At 36.8% G+C, this 22494-nt stretch overlaps 1 protein-coding gene across 3 annotated transcripts; it reads left to right on the top strand.

The window, feature by feature from the left end:
• The first annotated feature begins 1 nt into the window (after position 1).
• Positions 2–21425, top strand: LOC117290396 (TRPL translocation defect protein 14-like). 3 transcript variants are annotated; one of them, XM_033771780.1, is made up of 12 exons: positions 2–48; positions 144–646; positions 1473–1540; positions 8986–9091; positions 11170–11207; positions 11831–11959; positions 12909–13003; positions 13993–14178; positions 15246–15438; positions 16793–16884; positions 17796–17911; positions 20924–21425. In XM_033771780.1, the coding sequence occupies exons 2-12, from the start codon at positions 639–641 to the stop codon at positions 21057–21059; spliced, it is 1167 nt and encodes a 388-aa protein (XP_033627671.1). In that variant the 5' UTR covers positions 2–48; positions 144–638; the 3' UTR covers positions 21060–21425. The 3 variants fall into 3 exon arrangements, with proteins under 3 accessions (XP_033627671.1, XP_033627670.1, XP_033627672.1); XM_033771779.1 differs by lacking the exons at positions 2–48; positions 144–646 and having other exon boundaries at positions 1306–1540; XM_033771781.1 differs by lacking the exons at positions 2–48; positions 144–646; positions 1473–1540 and adding an exon at positions 2009–2083.
• Positions 21426–22494: the final 1069 nt, after the last annotated feature.

Below are 22494 nucleotides of genomic sequence, written 5' to 3'. Positions count from 1 at the left end.
TTTGCCAGTGTGACAATTTTTTTAATTTTATCAATTAGCCTTTTTGAGGTATAGTGGACACATAGCAGTGGACCGTTTGGTTTGGGTGTGTGATGAGACAGATTTATCCAAACCTATTAGAACCATCAATTAGCCTTTTTGAGGTATAGTGGACACATAGCAGTGGACCGTTTGGTTTGGGTGTGTGATGAGACAGATTTATCCAAACCTATTAGAGCCTTTTTGAGGTATAGTGGACACATAGCAGTGCACTGTTTGGTTTGGGTGTGTGATGAGACAGATTTATCCAAACCTATTAGAACCATATTGGGTCCACCATATCTCAAAATTGCTTATTGCTGTAAGAGCTTTGGTCTTTCTTTCAGTAAATGATTGAGTGCATCGATCTACTTCTTGGAATGTAGCTGTGACCTATGATCAAATTATTGAAGCCAGAGACGTAATGGGGATTTGTGGGGCTGTGGGTGTGGCAGAAGGGTTACTCAGTCTGGAATTTGACACAGATCAAACAAATGTACAATTTTCTACCACGGGATATATAGAGTCTTTTTGCTTTCTATGACCGGTATTTGCTTTTCTTCTTGCAGTGCTGGATTTCCCCCACTGTTTAGCCAATATTGGGAGAGCAGTTGCCTGCCATGTCGAGGTTGGTGTTCTTATGAATGTTGAAGAGCATTGCATTCAGTTGTACTGCAATTCACAGGTCAATTTGATTTATTTTATTCTAAGTGAAAAAAAACTGAATCATAAGATCCTTTAGCACCCTTGCACAACAAATGAACTTTCAGCATAAATTTGATAATGGTTTCTTCATTCGTGATGGTGACTAGCACTCACAAGGAGGTCACAGGAATGAAAAATGAATTGACCAATATTTGTTTATAGTGTCCCTTTGAGGTTTTTTTTTTTTTTTTTTTAGTCGTTGGGTGACATTTTTAAAGTTGTAAATAGGACAACAGGAATTGCTAATCCACACATTAGGTCGTAGAGGAAGGACATTTCCTTCCTTTGTGGTTGAATGACTCAAGTCAAAACAATCACATCACCCGCTAACTTTACACAAAATGGTTGTTGGATCAGTGAAATACCTCCATCATAAATATACCCTACTGAGCAATAATGAAACTCCCAATATTAAAAAGGTCAATTCGGCTGGGATCTCTAGAAATTAACATAACAATCAACTCAATTGAATGATCCAAATCATTGATAAAAGGTTTCATTTTTGCCGCCGCCCTACTATGCATGGTACCTAGACGACCCAGATACGATGCTGGTAGCAATCAATAATCAACATACAGAACCAGCCTGTTGGTGACCTACATTTTTCTGCTAATGAATGAAACGAAAGCGCGCCACTGATAGCGCGCCATTACGTTGTAAACAATCCACCACGACGTAAAGCATGCACGTTTGTTGATGTTTTCATCATCACGACAATTTATATTTCCTCGTAAATTATTCCATCATAGATACTTTGGATTGAGTCGAACCAAGATGGAAAAGGAGAGAAAAGTATACAAAGTCGTTCTGACTGGAGGTAAGTTGTTTTGATTGAAGAAATATGTGATTAAACGCGAAGAGCTAGTGCTTTTTAGTGGATATTATTATATAAAATGTGGCGCTGGTTTGTCGACTCGTTCGAGATGGATCGAGCGAGGAGCCAAAGGTACAAGTTAAGTAGGCCTACATGAGAAGCAATGTACGTTGCACTGTTGTAGTGGCACTAGTACATGTACATGTACTAGGTAGTAGTAGTACTACACATGGCTGATTGAGGCCTACATGGGAAGCAATGTACGTTGCACTGTTGTAGTGGCACTAGTACATGTACATGTACTAGGTAGTAGTAGTAGTACTACACATGGCTGATTGAGGCCTACATGGGAAGCAATGTACGTTGCACTGTCGTAAAGGTAGTAGTAGTAGTACTACACATGGCTGATTGGCACTGTCTTCATGTGGTTGCCGTGCCGTGACGTACAAACGTGGTGATCATAGTGATATGGTGATACAATCACGTGGGAAATAATTTGGACATAAATATTCTTTGGGAAAGAATTTGGTTTTCATTTGTAAAAATGTAAGACTATATTTTTATTTGTAAAAATGTAAGACTATATTTTTATTTTAAAAGCAAAGGACCCCAATGGAAATAAGTCTAAGTTATTGGCTTTTTTGGGCTATCCTTGGATAATTTTCTGCAGTATTTCTATCTTGTTTTTTTGTCTTTTCTCCTGTTGTTAAGTACATGTTTGTATTTTGAGTATGTTCTTGCTGTATTTTTATCCGAATAAATTCAATCAATCAATCAATCAGGGATTTCTTCGTCAGGGTGGAGTTTTGTTGATAAAGCATTTGTTACATTTTGTACAACCTATCCTAAATTGGGGGGGGGGGTGATAATAATATTATAAGCTATTGAAAAAAATGTTTACCTACATGTTTATTATACACATCACGGTCATTCATTAGTTTACATTCATAAATATCCAAGACAGCTTCGCTATTCCTATTGGTGGAGGGGCTTTGAAAAATCTTGTGCATAGCTGGCCTCTGGACTTGGCATCTCTGACGCCAAACAAATTCTTCACAAAGTCTTTGATTTTTTTTTCAAACCTCAATTTTTCAAGTATCAAAGTGTCCATAAAAAAACTGTTTTTTTTTAAGTTGTTTAACAAAAGGTCATTTATGACTGGGAATAAAAGAGTAGTGAGTCGTTCTTAAATGTCCGTTTAAAACCTTGCAGGGTCGTTGCCGTGCGATAAAGGCCCGAGCCAAACCGGTTTTAAACAGCCGAAGAACTTGTCACTACCCTTTTATTCCCTTATTTACACATCCCTTCAAAGTTTTATTTCCTATTCCTAAGCTTAATGTTATTATCCATCCTGTCATTGGCGCTTGTGCTGTTGGATGTGCTGAAATAAAAAAAATTAAAATTGAAGGGTCGCACTAAATACCGACAACTCACGACCCCTCACGACAACTCACAACAACAATTTTTAAATGCACTTTAACAGAACATTAATTTGAACATAAGTCAACCGGTAAATATATGCACAAGAGTCATATGCACCCAAATCACTTTCAAACTGTTGAAAAAATTGTATTTTTAAGTGTACAAAAAGTGTTTTTTACCCCGAATTTAGTAACGAAGGAAAATATCCGCCATGTTGTCTTTCGACGTACTTGGATGATTCCATTACACCGCAGGGGTGATACAATATGCAAGATGATTATTTACCATATTATGTGCCTCTCATAGTCCCCATAGAGTTTTAAAAAATATTATATTTAAATCTTCCCTTTTATTGAATTCCAGAGTGTCGGCTTAGTTACTAACAAGAAAGGGGAAAAAACAGCAGCTAAAACCAAAAAGAAAAAAATACAACTCAGCCCCCTGTGGTGTAATAAAATCGTCCAGGTACGTCGAAAGACAACATGGCCAATATTAAATCCGTTTGCTACTAAATTCGGGGTAAAAAACACATTTTTTACAGTTAAAAGAACAAAGTTTTCAACAGTTAAAAAGTGATTTAGATGCATATGACTCTTGTGCATATATTCAACGGTTGACTTATGTTAAAATGTTTTGTTTAAGTGCATTTAAAAATTGTGGTCGTGAGGGGTCGTGAGTTGTCGGTATTTAGTGCGACCGAAATTGAATTACACAAGACATTACAGTGTATGGGAAACTTTTGAAGGGGCACCAAGGCCATGGACCGGGGGGGGGGGAGGGGGGGCGCAAAAAGGCAATGGCCTCCATGGCGTTCATGTAATTCCAGGAATGGGACTTGAGTGTCGGGACAAAGGGTGTGTATCCATTATTTTGACCATGCTGACTTACTAGCTTACTCATCAGGAATAGAAGAGTGGGTAGCATTCCGCTTGGCATCAATGACACATTGTGTCCATGGAATGTTGAGGGAATAATTAAATGTAAGAATAAGTAAGCACCTACCTAAGAGTTAAGTTAAGGGAAGTGGGCGGGTGGGGTATAGTTAAACAAGAATGAAGCAATTGGGAGAAAGTGGTTCAATGGTTATTATGATTCTGATGAGTAGGATACTTTTATGCTAGTTTTTACCCAAATCATGATCTTTATCTGGGTTTGCTCATGGTTTGTGAGAAAGTGTTGGTCAGAAACAGCTTTCTTTCTGAATAGAGGGCAGGGGAAATTGTTGAGGAATAATCATCCAGTGCTGTTTATGGAAGTTGTGTTTTGGTGGACGATTCAATTCTTTTCTCTGTGATGTGAACCAAACTCAAGGAAGATACAAACCAATTAAGTTCAACAAAGAAACAAACCAAACAGGGGTACAATCCTAGATACATGTCACTCTGGATCCTACATATGCAGTTTTGCATACTTTTTTACCCACTTTAAACAATTAAAACTACATTGAATGTAATGGATAATTATATAGAAATTTATGTTTTAAGGAATAGTTCACTTGTCAGTCAAATCCAAGCGAAAGGTGGATGTCAGTCATGGGACAAACAAAAACGTTTATGAAGATATTAAATGTCATAGTGTTTTTGTTTTGCTCAAAGATTTCCCTGAAGAAAGAGATACTTACTGTGTTAGAATGATCAGAAATAGAATAAAATGATTGGAATAACAAAATCACTTCTAATCGTTGATATAGGTTTTTAAAATAAATCTTTTTCTCTTTTTTCCCCTTTTTTTGTGTTCTCTTTTATCTGATGCGAAATGGTGTTGGTCATCATACCAAAACAAATACATCATAAATCATACATCATACATCAGAAATAAAATGGGTTTCTTCTAATTCTTATTATACTCCAAGTTACTGAATCATTTAATTACAAAATGATCCCTAAAAATTATTCTAATATTTGCATAAAAATGTATCTGTTTCTTAAAAAAAAAAACATGTTTTACCTCAAGTTTCTCAGAATCATGCAAGATTATTTAGTAATCTGAACTGAAAATGCAACAAAATCCACAAACATCGTTTGTTAGGGTTTTTATTAATTGATATGTTTTTAAATCATTAAATATTGATCTTTCATTTAGTAAATTTAGATAAACATTTTACTGTGAAGTTGTGAACATGTCCGGAAGACTTGTTCTGTTTGCTCAATGTTTGACGTGTGTCTTCATTAAAAGTTACCAGGATATGTACACATAAAGCTTTCTCTATGATCAAATAAAGGCTAGGAGTCTGACTAGGAGTTGATTAAAAGATAACGAGCTGTTCATGGTTAGAAACTCAAGGTCAATCTAAAAGCTTTCTCTATGATCACATAAAGGCTAGGAGTCTGACTAGGAGTTGATTAAAAGATAACGAGCTGTTCATGGTTAGAAACTCAAGGTCAATCTGGAGGTCATATGAATTAAATGTCAAGAGCAAACCAATCTGATAAATGTAATTAGGAAATATTCATATCTCTTGTTTCATAGAGCATTGCTTACTCAATACAATGCTACAATGTACATGAGAATTATTTATCTTGAAACTCATTGAAAATGCATACTCTAGAAGTCCAAGATTTATTAAACTGTGATCAGATAAGTAAAAGCCCTTGTATCACAGCTTTGCTTAGGTTTGTGTCTGTGTTAAATTAACATTGCTTAAAGCCATTATACACTTTCGGAACAGAAAAAAAAATAAGTTCGCAGATTTACAAATAACTTACAGGGTTTGCAGAAGGACTTGGTAAAAGACTTCTCTTGAAATATTATTCCATGAAATGCTTTACTTTTTTAGAAAACATTAAAACAATTATCAATTCTCGACAGCGAGAATTACGGATTTATTTTAAACACATCTCATGACACGGCAAAACGTGCGGAAACAAGGGTGGGTTTTCCCATTATTTTCTCCCGACTCCGGTGACCAATTGAGCCTAAATTTTCACAGGTTTGTTATTTTATAAATAAGTTGTGATACACGAAGTGTGGGCCTTTGGACAATACTGTTTACAGAAAGTATTATGGCTTTAAGTCTTTGCATGATACATTACATGAACACCATACGCTCTGTGTACGTCAAAAATGAGCAGGGCACTAATGTAAAGCACATTGAGACAGTTACTGTGAAATGCGCTTTAAGAACTTGTTACGTTTATTAACACATCCTTTGTGTATCACACATGAACAACATACGTGTATTTATACATAACTCATGAACACCATTCAGCTTTAGTAGAGTGTTACACCATAATGATGGGTCAGCCATGTTAACAAACATTTCACTTTGAGTGTCGAGGTCTAAGGTTATGTTGACAGCTGATTGAACTAAAAACCTATCACTTCCTTTGCAATTTGTTCCTTTGTTCATATGTACCCTAGCAACCACACATAAATAAATACCCTTGACCCATTGTACTACTACATGATCAGTGTTGACTATGGAATGGCACTCCAGTGCTATCAGTGTAAAAAAAAGTAGAGACTTGTAATGTAAAAGATGTTAATTTTGCATCAGGGGTAAAGATTATTTGTTTTTTTGCCCATCACCGATGTTGTAATGTTTATGTAAAGAGAATGAGCTGTAGTATAGTGCCCTGCAGATTGCAGAGAAGTCGAGACCTGTCCGAGTTCATTTAAATTGTCTCCATGGAGGTCCCTTCATGGTGATATTAAAGAGGGGCTTCCAAAGTCAATTTGTTTTTGGTGATGCACTTTTTTTTTAAGTGTAGAATCCTTAAGAAAATTGGGGCAAAATTACATAAGCCTTACAGTAAAAAGGTGTATTTATGCAATTTTATTTGATACTCGTTTCAGAGTGAAGTTTGAACAAGATGTCATTGGATATTACAAACAAAATTGGTCTAGATGCATTTCAAAGAGGAATTTTTCAGTTGTAAAAAAATTCAATTCATCGCCGTTTTGGTTTGAATGTTTTCAAAATTCAGGATTGAACTAAACCTTTTTTGTAGACAAGTACAAATGTTTTTGGATGATGACAAAAGTGGCTCTAAAGGTATCAAATTTACATTTGACACTGTTTAATGCAAGGTTAGAGACTTTTATTTATAATGACTTTCTACTGAAAAATGAGTGCTCCACAAAACAGAATTTGATCTTGCAGCCCATGTTTTTCATGTGCAATTTGTTTCTGTAGACGCGTCAATCCTTTTCTGAGAGATATTACAATGGGAACACTTCTTGCACTCATTTGTTCTTTCCCTTTTTAATCAATGAGTGTTCGCTGATTGCCTGCTGGCAGGGTGGCGTTGATCAATGCTCTTGTTTAGACAAATCTATTTTTAGTGGAAAACAAACAACTTGAATTGATTACCCATCCCTCTTCAAGCGCCTATAAAAATATATTAAGAATCTGCATGCGTGAAGGTGATGTGTGCATTGTAATGAATTGAGTTGTGCTTCTTCGAATTAGGGTAATTTTTGTGGGTGAATTAGTATTTTAAAGTATTTTATTAGTGTAAAATCTAAGAATTTTTTTTAATTTTCCTGAACATTGTTGGAATCGCGACGAAGCTGCTTAAACAACAAATTTTGAAAAAAAAAAAAATATTGGTTACAAGTTTTACATGTGACATAGCAGTTTGGCTGGTATCCTGTTTCGGGTAAAGCACAATTTTTTATTGCTTAAAGACACTGGACACTATTGGTAATTGTCAAAGACTATAGCCTTAGTTGGTGTATCTCAACATAAACATAAAATAACAAACCTGTGTAAATTTGAGCTCAATTGGTCGTCCAAGTTGCGAGAAGATGATGAAAGAAAAAGACACTCTTGTCACGAGAAGTTGTGCGCGTTTAGATGGTTGATTTTGAGACCTCAAATTCTAAATCTGAGGTCTCGAAATCAAAATAGTAGAAAATTACTTCTTTCTCAAAAACTATGGCACTTTTTGGAGCTGTTTCTCACAATGTTTTATACCATCAACCTTTCCCCATTACTCGTCACAAAGAAAAGTTTTATGCGAATAATTATTTTGAGTATTTACCAATAGTGTCCACTGCCTTTAAGCTTAGCTACTTGTGCTTAAAGGCAGCTCTATGAAAATGGGCCCTGGTCTGATGCTAAGTTTTCTATAACGGTTTTTGCCCATACACGTATGAAGCACTGTATAGGCCTACTCAGTAGTCCTGTGAAAGAAATTGACACCACTTCGATGGGATTCGCATCGAAAAAGCTGCCATTTAAGAGCAGGTTCTTGGCAACATTTAGTACACCAGGCTTGCCCAGTTAGAGACAATTTGAATCCTATATTTTTAGCAGTGGTACACGTAAAGTAACACAATTTGATAGCGATCAGGGATAAAGAATATTAATGTAAACAATTTACAAAACAGACCTATCAAATTTAATGTAGATACAGGTCTATCAAATTTAATAGATCTTAATTTTTAATTTATATACACATATTTTTTTGCATATAAAAGGGATAAAGAAAATAAATTATCTTAGGGGCCATTCATAATAGTAAAAATTATATTCTTTCGAAATTGTGGGTGGGTGGGTCAAAAGAAATAACTGATTTTTTTTTTTTACATGATAAAATAAAGAAGGCTGCTCGATCTGCTGGATCTTGGAGTCCTTTGACCTTATAAATCTGCATCATTTGAAGCATTACTTTATTCTTTAGTTTATAGAGTAATATTGTGTTGTGAATCAATATTTAAAATCAAAATATTTTAACATTGACTATGAATGGCCCCTTGCCCGATGTGTATGAAGCGCTATGTACCTTAGTACATTGTGTACTTTCCCAAGTTCAAATCAACAGTATGTGGGCAACTATCACTCGGGTGGGATTCGGACCCGTGACAGGGAATTTCTGTAAATTTTTGCAGATATACATTGTAAGGGCACAGAATTACTTTTGAAAGCAAAAATTATGATACACTTTTTGTTTTTGTTTGGTTTTAACAAATGAAAACACTTCCAAATTTAACCTGGAGAGTTATTAAGAAATGATAGATTTAATGACATTTTTACTTATTTGAGGTTGACTTAATTGAGATTGATATTTGTTGTATTTTAGGTCCATGTGGAGGGAAGACAACTGGACAGGCTCACGTTAGAACCTTCTTTGAGAATTTGGGATACAAAGTGTATATGGTTCCAGAAACGGCTACTCATCTATTATCGTAAGTATAATGTACGTTGTATGTCCCTGAAAGACAACAAAACAACATGGGAATAAGAGCATTATTTAAAAAGAGCAAATAAATAATTCCAGTGTTTTTGCAATGTCAGCAGAGAAACCATGTCCTACCCTGATTTGTGCCATTTTATTAAGTTGTTCTTCTTTTTGAGTGACAGGCCTTGATGATTATTCGTCATGGACACCCCCCCCCCCCCATCCAAAGTCATCTTAAGTCCCTTTTACAATAGTCTATTCTCTGAGGGCAATTCCTCAAGGAATAACGGGCAGCCCTTTCACACTTTGATCGCTTTACCTCAGATTTATCCTTCTTGCCAAATGGGTGAAGAGAAGCAATTAAGTGTCTTGCTCAAGGACACAAGTGTCATGACTAGGATTTGAATTGGAACCTTCATCCTGAATACTTGGCCACCATAACTTGGGTCTGATGCATTAAACTGCTCAGGCACGACACACGTAGAGTGAGTGTCGTATATCTGCTATTACGCAGAACCAATTAAGCACTTATCAGATGCGCACTGTGTGATATTTATAGAATGGCAAATCCACCTGTCCATGCAGATCATTAAAGGTGTGATGTACATGGAGAGAGATGTGGAGTCAGTTTATAATCCAGATACTTTACCAATCTTTTGTTGGAAGCTATGGATTGACTAGCAATTGGCTAGTTTGTAATCAAATCAATCTAGAAAAATTCACAGCACACTATTATTTTAGATTTTGACGAAGATCAAGTGAAGGGCATTTAAAATGTTTTAAATTCACAAAATCTATAATTTAAAATGTTATCCAATGACATGCTCCTGATGATCTTGCAAAACTTGTGTATTATTTTCACAAACTTAGGCACCCTTTCACTCAAACAAACAAACAAACAAACAAACTAACACCCACCCCCAACAATCAAACAGACAAAGAAATCTTTTTATGAAAAAAAATAACAAGAAATTTAACATCTATTAAAGAAATATATCTTGAAGACATTTTTACCTTGACATCTTAAATGCTGATTATTTCCACATCTGGTGTTATCTTTGATATTTGACGTGATGTGTGGACAGTTTAGGCTGATAAGCATTTGATTAGATGCAGTAGACATTTCATCTCTTTGCTAGAATATTTATCTTTTTATCTATGTATTATCTATGTTATTGTCCTAATATGTGGGCATCAGGAGGTCCATGTGCAAGGAATGTCAAGATTCTATATTATCAGACAGTACAGCTGTATGTTAAAGGAACACGTTGCCTTGGATCGGTCGAGTTGGTCTATAAAAAGCATTTGTAACCGTTTGTTATAAAATGCATATGGTAAGAAAGATGTTGTAAAAATAGAATACAATGATCCACCACACAAACATGCCTCGAAATTGTACAGTTGTTCTTTTACATCAACGACAAACACGGTCGGCCATTTATTGGAGTCAATGTTTTGACTCCCATAAATGGCTGACCGTGTTAGTTTGCAAAGTAAAAGGAAAACCACGCAATTTCGAGGCAAATTTGTGTGGATCATTGTATTCTACTTTTAAAACATCTTTCTAACCATATGCATTTTATAAGAAACGGTTACAAAATGCTTTTTATAGACCAACTCGTCCGATCCAAGGCAACGTTTTCCTTTAAGGAAATGTCAAAGCTTTAAATAAATAGTGTTTCGGTCTGCGCTATCCCTGAATGTTGAACTGAAATTGCTAAAAACAAATGTGGATCATGTAAGGAACTAAACTATTGCACAGAATGCAAACATGTCTCTTATTCGACTAAAAATTAATATTGAATTCTCTCAGGTACTTTAAATCAAGGGAATATCTTCCGTTATAAATAAGCCACTTTGGTTTGTTTCTCTTTCCTGTAATTGAATGTGTATATTTATGAAAAAGAGACTTTGTGAACAATATTCCCTGTGCTGTATTCTGAATGTATTACTTCAGCCCTGTTTGATGTGTTGAATGACACCTATCAGGAATTGGCAATCATTAATGGAATAAACCATTGATGTGTAAGAAAGTAAACATTTCCGTTAATCACTTTTTATGGATTTCTCTGTTTCAATTTGTAGTGGAGGAGTGAAATTTCCAGAGCTAAGTGAGGAGGAAGGTGAGTTTGAAGGATTGATTTGTCGTTGTGTTCGACGGTTAGTTTTCTAACCGTTTCTGAAATGTAAAGAAGTAGGTCCCGGCACTAGAAGAGTCTTTCTTGAAGGCTCAATGATAACACAACATCAGGCCTTATACTTAACGGAGGCAATGAATGCGATTGCCTCCATGCCCCCTGGTCATTGCCTTGGTGCCATTGAAATGCTCCAGTAGAAACTTACAATTTCCTCATAGGATGCCCTTTATCAAGAAGAAAATGCCTTGGTGCCCTTGTCCTTTCAAAAACGAAGCATACAGGCCAGCAACATACATGGACAGGTTCATAGTGTAACAAAAGCTGTCAAGTGGAGAAAGTACATAAAATTAAGAAAGTGACAAGGTGGTGGTGGGGGGGTATTGTGTAGGGGCTGGTTTCTACACAAGGGGTTGGAATCAAAAAGGGCAAACAAACATAGTCGGGAATATTTTTTTGTTTTTTATGAGATGATATTCAGAAACAACATTTTTTTAGAAATCAAGAATGGGTGATAAAAGATCAGCCAAAATTTAAAATAAGAATGTAGTTTTGTATCATGACCTGAAAGATTAACCCATCTTTAAATTATTTTGTGTCCAATTTGACAGCTTACACATTTCAGGTGAACCTGCTAAAGACGATGTTACAAACTGAAGATACGTTTTTCACGCTGGCTGAAACCTGCAAGAAGAAATGTTTGATCATCTGTGACCGTGGGGCTATGGACGCCACAGCATGTCAGTTTAGGATCTTGTATAATTATACACTTACTAACCGATAACCTCGCTGGTAGTCTTGATTCTACAAAACTTCTTTAAGTTTTTGTCAATCAGACTATTGAACCAGACAACACTACAAAGAGTAACAACTGAGAAAATAACTCTGATAAATCAGTAACATCTTTGAGGCGAGACATGTTTACTTTCACTGAAGGAGGAAAATACATGAAAAAGTAAATAAACTAGGTCTCCTTTTCTCACTAATGTCTACGCCATACCAGTAAACAGTGCTGATAATTGCATTGGTTTTGCTGGCAATTCTTAAGACAGATGTTAACTTCATTATATAAGACTTTGAAATGAACCAATGAGGTAGAAATTATGAATAAACCAAAGACGAGATGAAGATTAAGTTTTTGTGAAAACCCATTATGGGGAAAATGGTCAATGTATAGTGAGTAGATGACTGATACTCGAGCCAGAGTAATGTATAGTGAGTAGATGACTGATACTCGAGCCAGAGTGCTGTATAGTGAGTAGATGACTGATACTCGAGCCAGAGTAATGTATAGTGAGTAGATGACTGATACTCGAGCCAGAGTACTGTATAGTGAGTAGATGACTGATACTCGAGCCAGAGTAATGTATAGTGAGTAGATGACTGATACTCGAGCCAGAGTGCTGTATAGTGAGTAGATGACTGATACTCGAGCCAGAGTAATGTATAGTGAGTAGATGACTGATACTCGAGCCAGAGTGCTGTATAGTGAGTAGATGACTGATACTCGAGCCAGAGTAATGTATAGTGAGTAGATGACTGATACTCGAGCCAGAGTAATGTATAGTGAGTAGATGACTGATACCGCAGCCAGAGTGCTGTGAATTTACATCACACTGACAACGAGGAAGGAAATAAACTTTGCTGAGCCAACTTTTCTTGAAAGTTTTTCTGTTCTTTCCTCGGCAGATCTTCCTGAAGGGAAATGGGATGCAATGAGGCAACAGTATGGGTTTGATAATGTGGATCTACGAGACAAAAGATACGACCAGGTCATACACATGGTTAGTAGAAAAAATAATGTTATGTACTTTCTGCAGGCTGATGTGTACAGGGTAAAGTTATTAAAAAATACTCTGATGTGAATGTTTTTATTGGTACCAACCCGGTTTTTGTACAAACTATCATCATCATTCTCCCAGCTTTTCTCTGCATGTTGGTTTTAATAGAGCAATTTATATGAACTAGGGTTAGCAAAATGGTTTGTCAATTTTTTATCATTATTATTATTATTAATGGTTTATATTTCAAACAAAAAACAACAGGAAGGAGTGGACCGTATGGTAACCGATAGGTTAAATTGCACTTTATAATCATACATAAACTAGGGAAATGGAGTTCAGAAAAGTATTAGTCAAAACACAATCAAGGGTACAAAAACAAAGAAAAACATGCCAATTCCTTTTAACAAGTTGCACTAAACAGATACATTTAAAATTAACTTATTTAATGAATTTTCTACAAAACACAGCCATTACTCACAAAATGTTTGTTTACTTTTTGATTAGTATCACTATATACCGGTAGTCATCCTCAGAACGAAGCACCATCACTACTAAACGTAAAATAAATGATAGTTACGTGAGTATTGGCTGTGTTTTGTAGAAAAAAACATTTATTAAGTTGATATTTTACCAGCCTGTTGAACTTCTTTCATGACAATTAAAATGGTTATAAAAAAAAGAGAAAACAAAAATATATGGCAGTGAACAGACAAATTGCAATCAATTACAAAGAGGTCCAAAAAGGACCACAACAGGGTAGAAAAAACCTTACATTAGTCTCATAGAGTATCGTGATATTTGTGGTTATTTAAAGGCTTCTTGAATTTGTTTGAAGATTTGTGTTTTCATTGCGTTGTTTATTATGCGACATTCATTTTTCACACCGACATAATAATATACTTGTAAATAACGTGACTTGTCTTTGTAACTGCCATTATGATAATTATAATTGTTTATTGAATTGAATTGTTTTGATTGTATTCTTTCAGCAATCAGCGGCGATTGGAGCTGATGAATTCTATAATGGTTCCCAAGGTAACGCCACACGATCGGAAAGCTGTGCATTTGCAGTCAAGGTGGATAACATGACGAAACAAGCCTGGGTTGGACATCCATACTTTGATATTATTGATAACTCGACAGACTTTGAAGCTAAGATTAAGAGAATGATCACGGTAAGAGGAATAAGCAACAATGAATCTGTTTAAGTTGGTACGACATCTGCTCTAGAATTTCAAAGGTTGATCCCACCCGAGTAATATGCCTGTGATTTTTTCACAGAACTCAGGAAAGTACTTTGTATACAGTGTATACAGTGCTAACACACATTGGTGTCAGGGTAAAACCAAACAAACAGTAATAATGTAATTTAGTTTAAAGCCACTTTGCGGCAGGTGAAAAAAAAGCCAAGTTCTCAAGAATGAATTGTACACATGATGTTACCGCAAACAGAATATACATTGATACCTCACCATGCAATGTCTCATATCCCATGTTAAGTATTGTTTGAAGATTTGCATGGTGTGGATAAATAGGAAGAAACTATACATCAATAGTAAACTACCGGGTACAACCATATGTAAATTTCTTATGGTGAGTGTTGGCACTGAGAAGAGCCAGTTTGGTCTTGACGTTTCGAACAGTTCCTGAAGATGCACCGAGTATACTGTTCGAAACATTAAAACCTAACTGGCTCTTCTCAGAGCCAACACTCACCCTAAGAGATTTACACATGGTTGTACCCACAAGTTTACTACTTATTTATAGTTTCTTCTTAAATCCCATCTTAGTTCACTTAGCAGCCACATGAACCAAACCTGAAATCACAAAGAAGTGCAGCATTCAGTCCATCAAATTCTGGCAAATTTTGCAGTTGGATTCTGATTAGTTTAAATGCAATGAGAATTTGATGAAGTATTTCTTTAGTTCTTATTTTGTGGCCTCACCTGGAAATGCTCAAGTTGAGACCCATCTAGTAGCATTTAAACAGAGCTACTTCAGAAAGGATGTGTGATTACTTGTCTATGGTGCGGTTTTTTATTGGTAATCCTATTTTATTGAAATGAAGATCCTGTAAAATCAAAATAGATGACAGAAAAATGCGAAACATTTAAATGTTTTAATTGGTGTTTTTTTTAAGTTAGTTTGCAGTTACTCCATTTTAATAAAGTCTTTCAATATAACTATTTAGGATTGAAATTAAGTCTTATTTGAACAAATTTTATTTCTGATTTTCTTGCAGGCAATAACTGATCGTTTAGGAATAGACATCGGAGATCGTTTGGCCAAGAACAGCGTCAAGCGGAAGTTTCTCATCTATGAAGTACCGGATGAGAATGTCTTTCCTCCATTTGAAGACTTTGAAGTGAAGCACGATTATCTAGTCTCATCAAGTGGTGGAACAAAAGCAAGGCTGAGAAAACGTGGACAAAAAGGTAATATTGCCCTCGTACTTGGCTGGTTGGGAGCTGGGGCTGTCCACTATTTGAAACTTTGCATTGTGGAAGTTTAACTGAGAGAGGTTTACGGTAATACCATGTGAAAATATATTTTTGGGTAGTAGTGGTTCTGAAAGGAACCGGTTGTTTCAACAAAACGTTTCGATCAGTATGCTCAGATTGTCTTCACGTAGCACTTCAAGATGGTGGACAGTGTAGCATTTATATTGAGTCAATACACAGTGACAAGTTTTGCAGCTACTTACTATTCTTGAGAGCATTCCTATGAAGCATGCCCATAAGGGACCTGTATGGGACCCATAAGGGACCAATATGGAACCCATTTTGGCCTGCTACCTGGGTTCCCATGTTCATTGCTTGAACTTATGAAGTGAACATAATCGTCCACTTAAAGAGAAATGAACATTCTGTAACATTTGCTTCTTACTTCTATTTCTCATCAGCTTTTCTCAAACCCTCTGCGTGCCGAGTACACAGTGGAAACACAGCTCGGCCTTCAGGCCTACACATTTTTTGGAGTAGCGTGTATTTTGCACGTGGTAATTCGTAATTCAGCAGATTGAGCCTTGGAGCTAGAGTCCAAGCTGGGGTTTGAGGAAGGCCCTAGGTATCTACACCTAGATGCATACAGTGTTTCATCCAGCTTAACATTGTCTATTCTTATTGTATTTTTCATTAGGTATCTACACATACAGGCATACAGAGTTTCATTCAAATCAACATTGTCTATTCTTGTTGTATTTATCAAATCTTGATGTATTTCTTATACTAGGTATCTACACATACAGGCATACAGAGTTTCATTCAAATCAACATTGTCTATTCTTGTTGTATTTATCAAATCTTGATGTATTTCTTATACTAGGTATCTACACATACAGGCATACAGAGTTTCATTCAAATCAACATTGTCTATTCTTGTTGTATTTATCAAATCTTGATGTATTTCTTATACTAGGTATCTACACATACAGGCATACAGAGTTTCATTCAAATCAACATTGTCTATTCTTGTTGTATTTATCAAATCTTGATGTATTTCTTATACTAGGTATCTACACATACAGGCATACAGAGTTTCATTCAAATCAACATTGTCTATTCTTGTTGGTTTTATCAAATCTTGATGTATTTCTTATACTAGGTATCTACACATACAGGCATACAGAGTTTCATTCAAATCAACATTGTCTATTCTTGTTGGTTTTATCAAATCTTGATGTATTTCTTATACTAGGTATCTACACATACAGGCATACAGAGTTTCATTCAAATCAACATTGTCTATTCTTGTTGTATTTATCAAATCTTGATGTATTTCTTATACTAGGTATCTATACCTACATGCACACCGTATGTCATCCAGAAATTACTAAGCAGGCAATAACGATCAGAACGCCTATAACATCCAAACAATACCAGGTAAAATATTTTATTATAACTCTTAAATATTTATGAACAGATGTAGCTGATCTTATTATTAAATACTACATCCATAAAATGGCGTACCGTTTTAATGTTCATTTTGAGGGGGCGGGGGGCGTCCATACCATCCTAATGAAAATATAAAGAGGGTAAAATCTTGAATGTACAATAACGTCGGGGATTTTCACATTTTATAGATGCATAACACCCCCTCCCCCTGCACCCATGACAAGTTTCTTGCTACGCTGCTACTTTGATTCAAGTCTTAATAACACAACACAACGGCTATGCCCAGGTTAATGTGGTGCACTGTTAGAGTTTTTGCATTAGTACTTGAAAACTGAAGCAAGATTCAAAATTAACACTTGACTGCAGACTCAAGAACTCTTGTAAATACACAATAAAAGGTCATTACTCACTCCATTGGTTGCTTGTGTACAAACAGGGACTCTGTAACAAAGATACATGTATGACCTTAATACACAACATAGATTACATCATTTTCTCATCAAGATCTTAACTTATCATACAACCTTCCTGATAAAGATGGATTCTGAGATTCGTTTCTTGGAGTCCAAGAATAATATAGATGTTACCTACCGCTATTGTAGTTACGTTTCACTCCTAGGCTATGAGCTTCTTTAGACTGGTAACCATGTTAAAAGCTGAACTGCCTTAAGACAGGGTCACCAGTCAGAAGAAGCTTCTTGTTTGGGATTGAAATGTAACTAAAATGAAATTTAAGTAACATCTAAATAATTTGTTAACCCAAAAAACGAACCCCATGATCCATGATTATCAACAATCCAGATGATCTTGTTAAATAAGGATCATATGGAGTTGATTTAGTCGCCGTACTTTAAAATAATGACTTGTTTCTAAATTCCTGTTCATCTTTCTTCTCTAAGATTCTACTGGCCCAGCGTGAACCAACAAGGTACCAGGTTGTCAAAACTCGTCGTTGTTTTGTATGGAATGACCAATACTTCCAGATGGATATCTACAGGGAACCAGACAATGACAGGTTTGTTTTGTTTTTATTGTTTTTGATTTAATGAAGGAATGGTCATCGCAGGATGACCTAGATATTTTACCCATGACCTTTGAAAACAACAGACTTAAAACAGTGCATTCCATGAGTGTGGCATCTTTGGATTAAAAAGTCAATAAGTTAGCAGCGTTCTCCCTTAAAGGGAGGGTACACGCTTGGTAATTACTCAAAACAATAGCATAAAACATTTAGGTAAACAACTCCCTCTGAATAATAATAATAAATAATAATAAACAGTTCTTATATAGCGCATAATATAAAAAGAAGTCTCTAAGCGCTTCTGTGACTGTAGAGATGGGTTTTAAGTTGTGATTTAAATTGTTCTAGCGTGGCACAGTCTTTGAGATTGTTGGGAAGAGAGTTCCATAGTCTAGGTGAAGAATATTGGAAGGAACGTTGACTGTAGAAGTTACCTAGTTTTTAAGAAAGAGGTAATTTCTCGTTAAAATATTAAAAGACTTCTAGCTAGAAGTCTTTTATTCAATTCTGAAAGCACACAAATTCGTCCAACAAGGGTGTTTTTTCTTTCATCATTTTCTCGCAACTTCGATGACCAATTGAGCCCAAATTTTTACAGGCTTGTTATTCTATGCTTATGATGGGATACACCAAGTGAGAAGACTTACCAATAGTGTCCAGTGTCTTTAACGGTGGTCTGCTGGTCAAAATGCCAGTTAAAAACACCTGAGGACCAGTCAACATTCTCGCAAAGTGGTCCAGCTGACTTTTTTAATGTTGAAGAAACATCCCTGTTCAATATGAATTACGGACTAGTGAAAAAGCTGACGGACTACTGAAATGACACGCTAACTGGTCTTGTTCAAAGTGCAAGCTGACGGACTACTGAAATGACACGCTAACTGGTCTTGTTCAAAGTGCAAGCTGACGGACTACTGAAATGACACGCTAACTGGTCTTGTTCAAAGTGCAAGCTGACGGACTACTGAAATGACACACTAACTGGTCTTGTTCAAAGTGCAAGCTGACGGACTACTGAAATGACACGCTAACTGGTCTTGTTCAAAGTGCAAGCTGACGGACTACTGAAATGACACGCTAACTGGTCTTGTTCAAAGTGCAAGCTGACGGACTACTAAAATGACACGCTAACTGGTCTTGTTCAAAGTGCAAGCTGACGGACTACTGAAATGACACGCTAACTGGTCTTGTTCAAAGTGCAAGCTGACGGACTACTAAAATGACACGCTAACTGGTCTTGTTCAAAGTGCAAGCTGACGGACTACTGAAATGACACGCTAACTGGTCTTGTTCCAAGTGCAAGCTGACGGACTACTGAAATGACACGCTAACTGGTCTTGTTCAAAGTGCAAGCTGACGGACTACTGAAATGACACGCTAACTGGTCTTGTTCAAATTGCAAGCTGACGGACTACTGAAATGACACGCTAACTGGTCTTGTTCAAAGTGCAAGCTGACGGACTACTGAAATGACACGCTAACTGGTCTTGTTCAAAGTGCAAGCTGACGAACTACTGAAATGACACGCTAACTGGTTTTGTTCAAAGTGCAAGCTGACGGACTACTGAAATGACACGCTAACTGGTCTTGTTCAAAGTGCAAGCTGACGGACTACTGAAATGACACGCTAACTGGTTTTGTTCAAAGTGCAAGCTGACGGACTACTGAAATGACACGCTAACTGGTCTTGTTCAAAGTGCAAGCTGACGGACTACTGAAATGACACGCTAACTGGTCTTGTTCAAAGTGCAAGCTGACGGACTACTGAAATGACACGCTAACTGGTCTTGTTCAAAGTGCAAGCTGACGGACTACTGAAATGACACGCTAACTGGTCTTGTTCAAAGTGCAAGCTGACGGACTACTGAAATGACACGCTAACTGGTCTTGTTCAAAGTGCAAGCTGACGGACTACTGAAATGACATGCTAACTGGTCTTGTTCAAAGTGCAAGCTGACGGACTACTGAAATGACACGCTAACTGGTCTTGTTCAAAGTGCAAGCTGACGGACTACTGAAATGACACGCTAACTGGTCTTGTTCAAAGTGCAAGCTGACGGACTACTGAAATGACACGCTAACTGGTCTTGTTCAAAGTGCAAGCTGACGGACTACTGAAATGACACGCTAACTGGTCTTGTTCAAAGTGCAAGCTGACGGACTACTGAAATGACACACTAACTGGTCTTGTTCAAAGTGCAAGCTGACGGACTACTGAAATGACACGCTAACTGGTCTTGTTCAAAGTGCAAGCTGACGGACTACTGAAATGACACGCTAACTGGTCTTGTTCAAAGTGCAAGCTGACGGACTACTGAAATGACACGCTAACTGGTCTTGTTCAAAGTGCAAGCTGACGGACTACTGAAATGACACGCTAACTGGTCTTGTTCAAAGTGCAAGCTGACGGACTACTGAAATGACACGCTAACTGGTCTTGTTCATAGTGCAAGCTGACGGACTACTGAAATGACACACTAACTGGTCTTGTTCAAAGTGCAAGCTGACGGACTACTGAAATGACACACTAACTGGTCTTGTTCAAAGTGCAAGCTGACGGACTACTGAAATGACACACTAACTGGTCTTGTTCAAAGTGCAAGTTGACGGACTACTGAAATGACACGCTAACTGGTCTTGTTCAAAGTGCAAGCTGACGGACTACTGAAATGACACGCTAACTGGTCTTGTTCAAAGTGCAAGCTGACGGACTACTGAAATGACACGCTAACTGGTCTTGTTCAAAGTGCAAGCTGACGGACTACTGAAATGACACGCTAACTGGTCTTGTTCAAAGTGCAAGCTGACGGACTACTGAAATGACACGCTAACTGGTCTTGTTCAAAGTGCAAGCTGACGGACTACTGAAATGACATGTAACTGGTCTTGTTCAAAGTGCAAGCTGACGGACTACTGAAATGACACGCTAACTGGTCTTGTTCAAAGTGCAACTCTGGTTAGTTGTTGATAATCATTAATCTAAGATTGGTTTGTTTCTTTCTGTAGATGCAAAGACTTGGTACTTCTTGAGACTTACACCACCTTGAAAGGAAATGACCTCAAACTTCCTGAGTTTCTTAAGATCAGTAAAGAAGTTACAGCAGACAAAGATTATTCCATGTTTAATCTCTCCAAGATCTAGAGAGATCTGGATACAATGCAAAGCGGCTTTCTGATGTGAGTAGAGAGTTAGAGTTACTACTGGTAGTAAATCTAGGAAAGATACAGTGTTGATAATTGACCTTATACACATTATGGGTGCCCTCAACTATAGGTCATAAACAGGTTACTCATTGGCCAAACCTGCGCGCCGCGCGTACAAATCTCCAGTGTTTTGATTGTTTTGTCATCATTTTACCTCTAAGATGGCAGCTGGATGCTTCAATGCACAAGGTCTATTCTTAACAAAGTGGAGTACGTTCTAGGAATGTTATATTGTTCAATTCCAGTGTGGCAAAACTAACAAAGGTATCAAAATGCGTTTGTCAATTAGGAGGATTTATTGCACAAATAAGTGGGGGTAAGAAAATATTTTTTTTTTAAAAGATGGTTTACATTAACCATATTATTTATCCTAACCCTAACCCTAGCAAAGTAGTTTGCTTTACAAAGCCACAATACAAGATAATGGCAAGAGTTAAGTGTCAAACTCAAAATGTATTGGTAATCCTAAGAAGTATTTGAGATGGGAAAGAAGGCAAAATTGCGCACAGCGTTTACTCTTAAACAGACAATGCAGCAATTCCGTTTGTGGAGTCAAAATGAGTAAGTAGTGAACTGCATCTAATCAAGAACTAACTATATATATATATTCATAAATACCACAGACAGTTTCGCTATTCCTACTGGTGGAAAGCGCGTCACGTGGATGTGTATAAACCTTTGTTTATGACCAGTAAAAAGTGTTGAAACATGGGTGTGACACGCGAGTTCCTGTGCATATAAGACAGTTTTTTCATTCCTATTGGTCGAGAACAACGGCCGAGACAGTTGTGCCACATCACGCGATGTGCGCACATCATTCCCTTATAAAGAGTTGTTTACCCGAGGGCGGCGGAGGACCTTACCATTTCATAGCTGGAGGGGTGTTGTGTTTCAAGAAATCATTGAAAAATTATAATTTTTGCATTTATTTTACTTTTTTACCATATGTGTTGATGTCTTTTGACTGAAAAGGTATTTATGAATTGGAATCAGTTTTCAACTAGTGGTTTTAACCCGCCGAGGCCTGGTTCTTAATAGTTTACCTTGACTTCGTCTCGGTAAAATTATCAAGAACCAGGTCACGTTGGGATTAAACCACTAGTTGAAAACCTCTTCACCACACATTGATTCCCTTAGTAAACTTGCGGGTACAATCATGTGCTAAATCTCCTTTGTCAGAAGGTTGGCTCTGAAAAGAGCCGTTGTGGTCTTGATGTTTGGAACAGTAAACTCGTCTTCTTTTTTTTTCTTCTTTCCTCCTGAAGATGAGCAGCAGAGTATACTGTTTGAAATGTCAAGATCAAGCACTTTTACAAAGGAGATTTAATATTATTTAGTTTTGTATTATTCCTAACTTATTCTTATTATTCAAA

Source organism: Asterias rubens, chromosome 5 (assembly GCF_902459465.1).
Source record: "Asterias rubens chromosome 5, eAstRub1.3, whole genome shotgun sequence".
Classification (NCBI taxonomy): Eukaryota; Metazoa; Echinodermata; class Asteroidea; order Forcipulatida; family Asteriidae; genus Asterias; species Asterias rubens.
This window is presented reverse-complemented; position numbering and strand designations above follow the sequence as displayed.

What these genes read in the sequence shown, in the direction of transcription:
- LOC117290396 (XM_033771779.1), top strand. Translation starts at nt 1,420, where the DNA reads ATGTTTTCATCATCACGACAATTTATATTTCCTCGTAAATTATTCCAT. An exon ending in AGAGCTAAGTGAGGAGGAAG is followed by an intron (nt 11,208 to 11,830) that starts GTGAGTTTGAAG and finishes CCAATTTGACAG; the next exon opens with CTTACACATTTCAGGTGAAC. An exon ending in AGGGAACCAGACAATGACAG is followed by an intron (nt 17,912 to 20,923) that starts GTTTGTTTTGTT and finishes TTCTTTCTGTAG; the next exon opens with ATGCAAAGACTTGGTACTTC.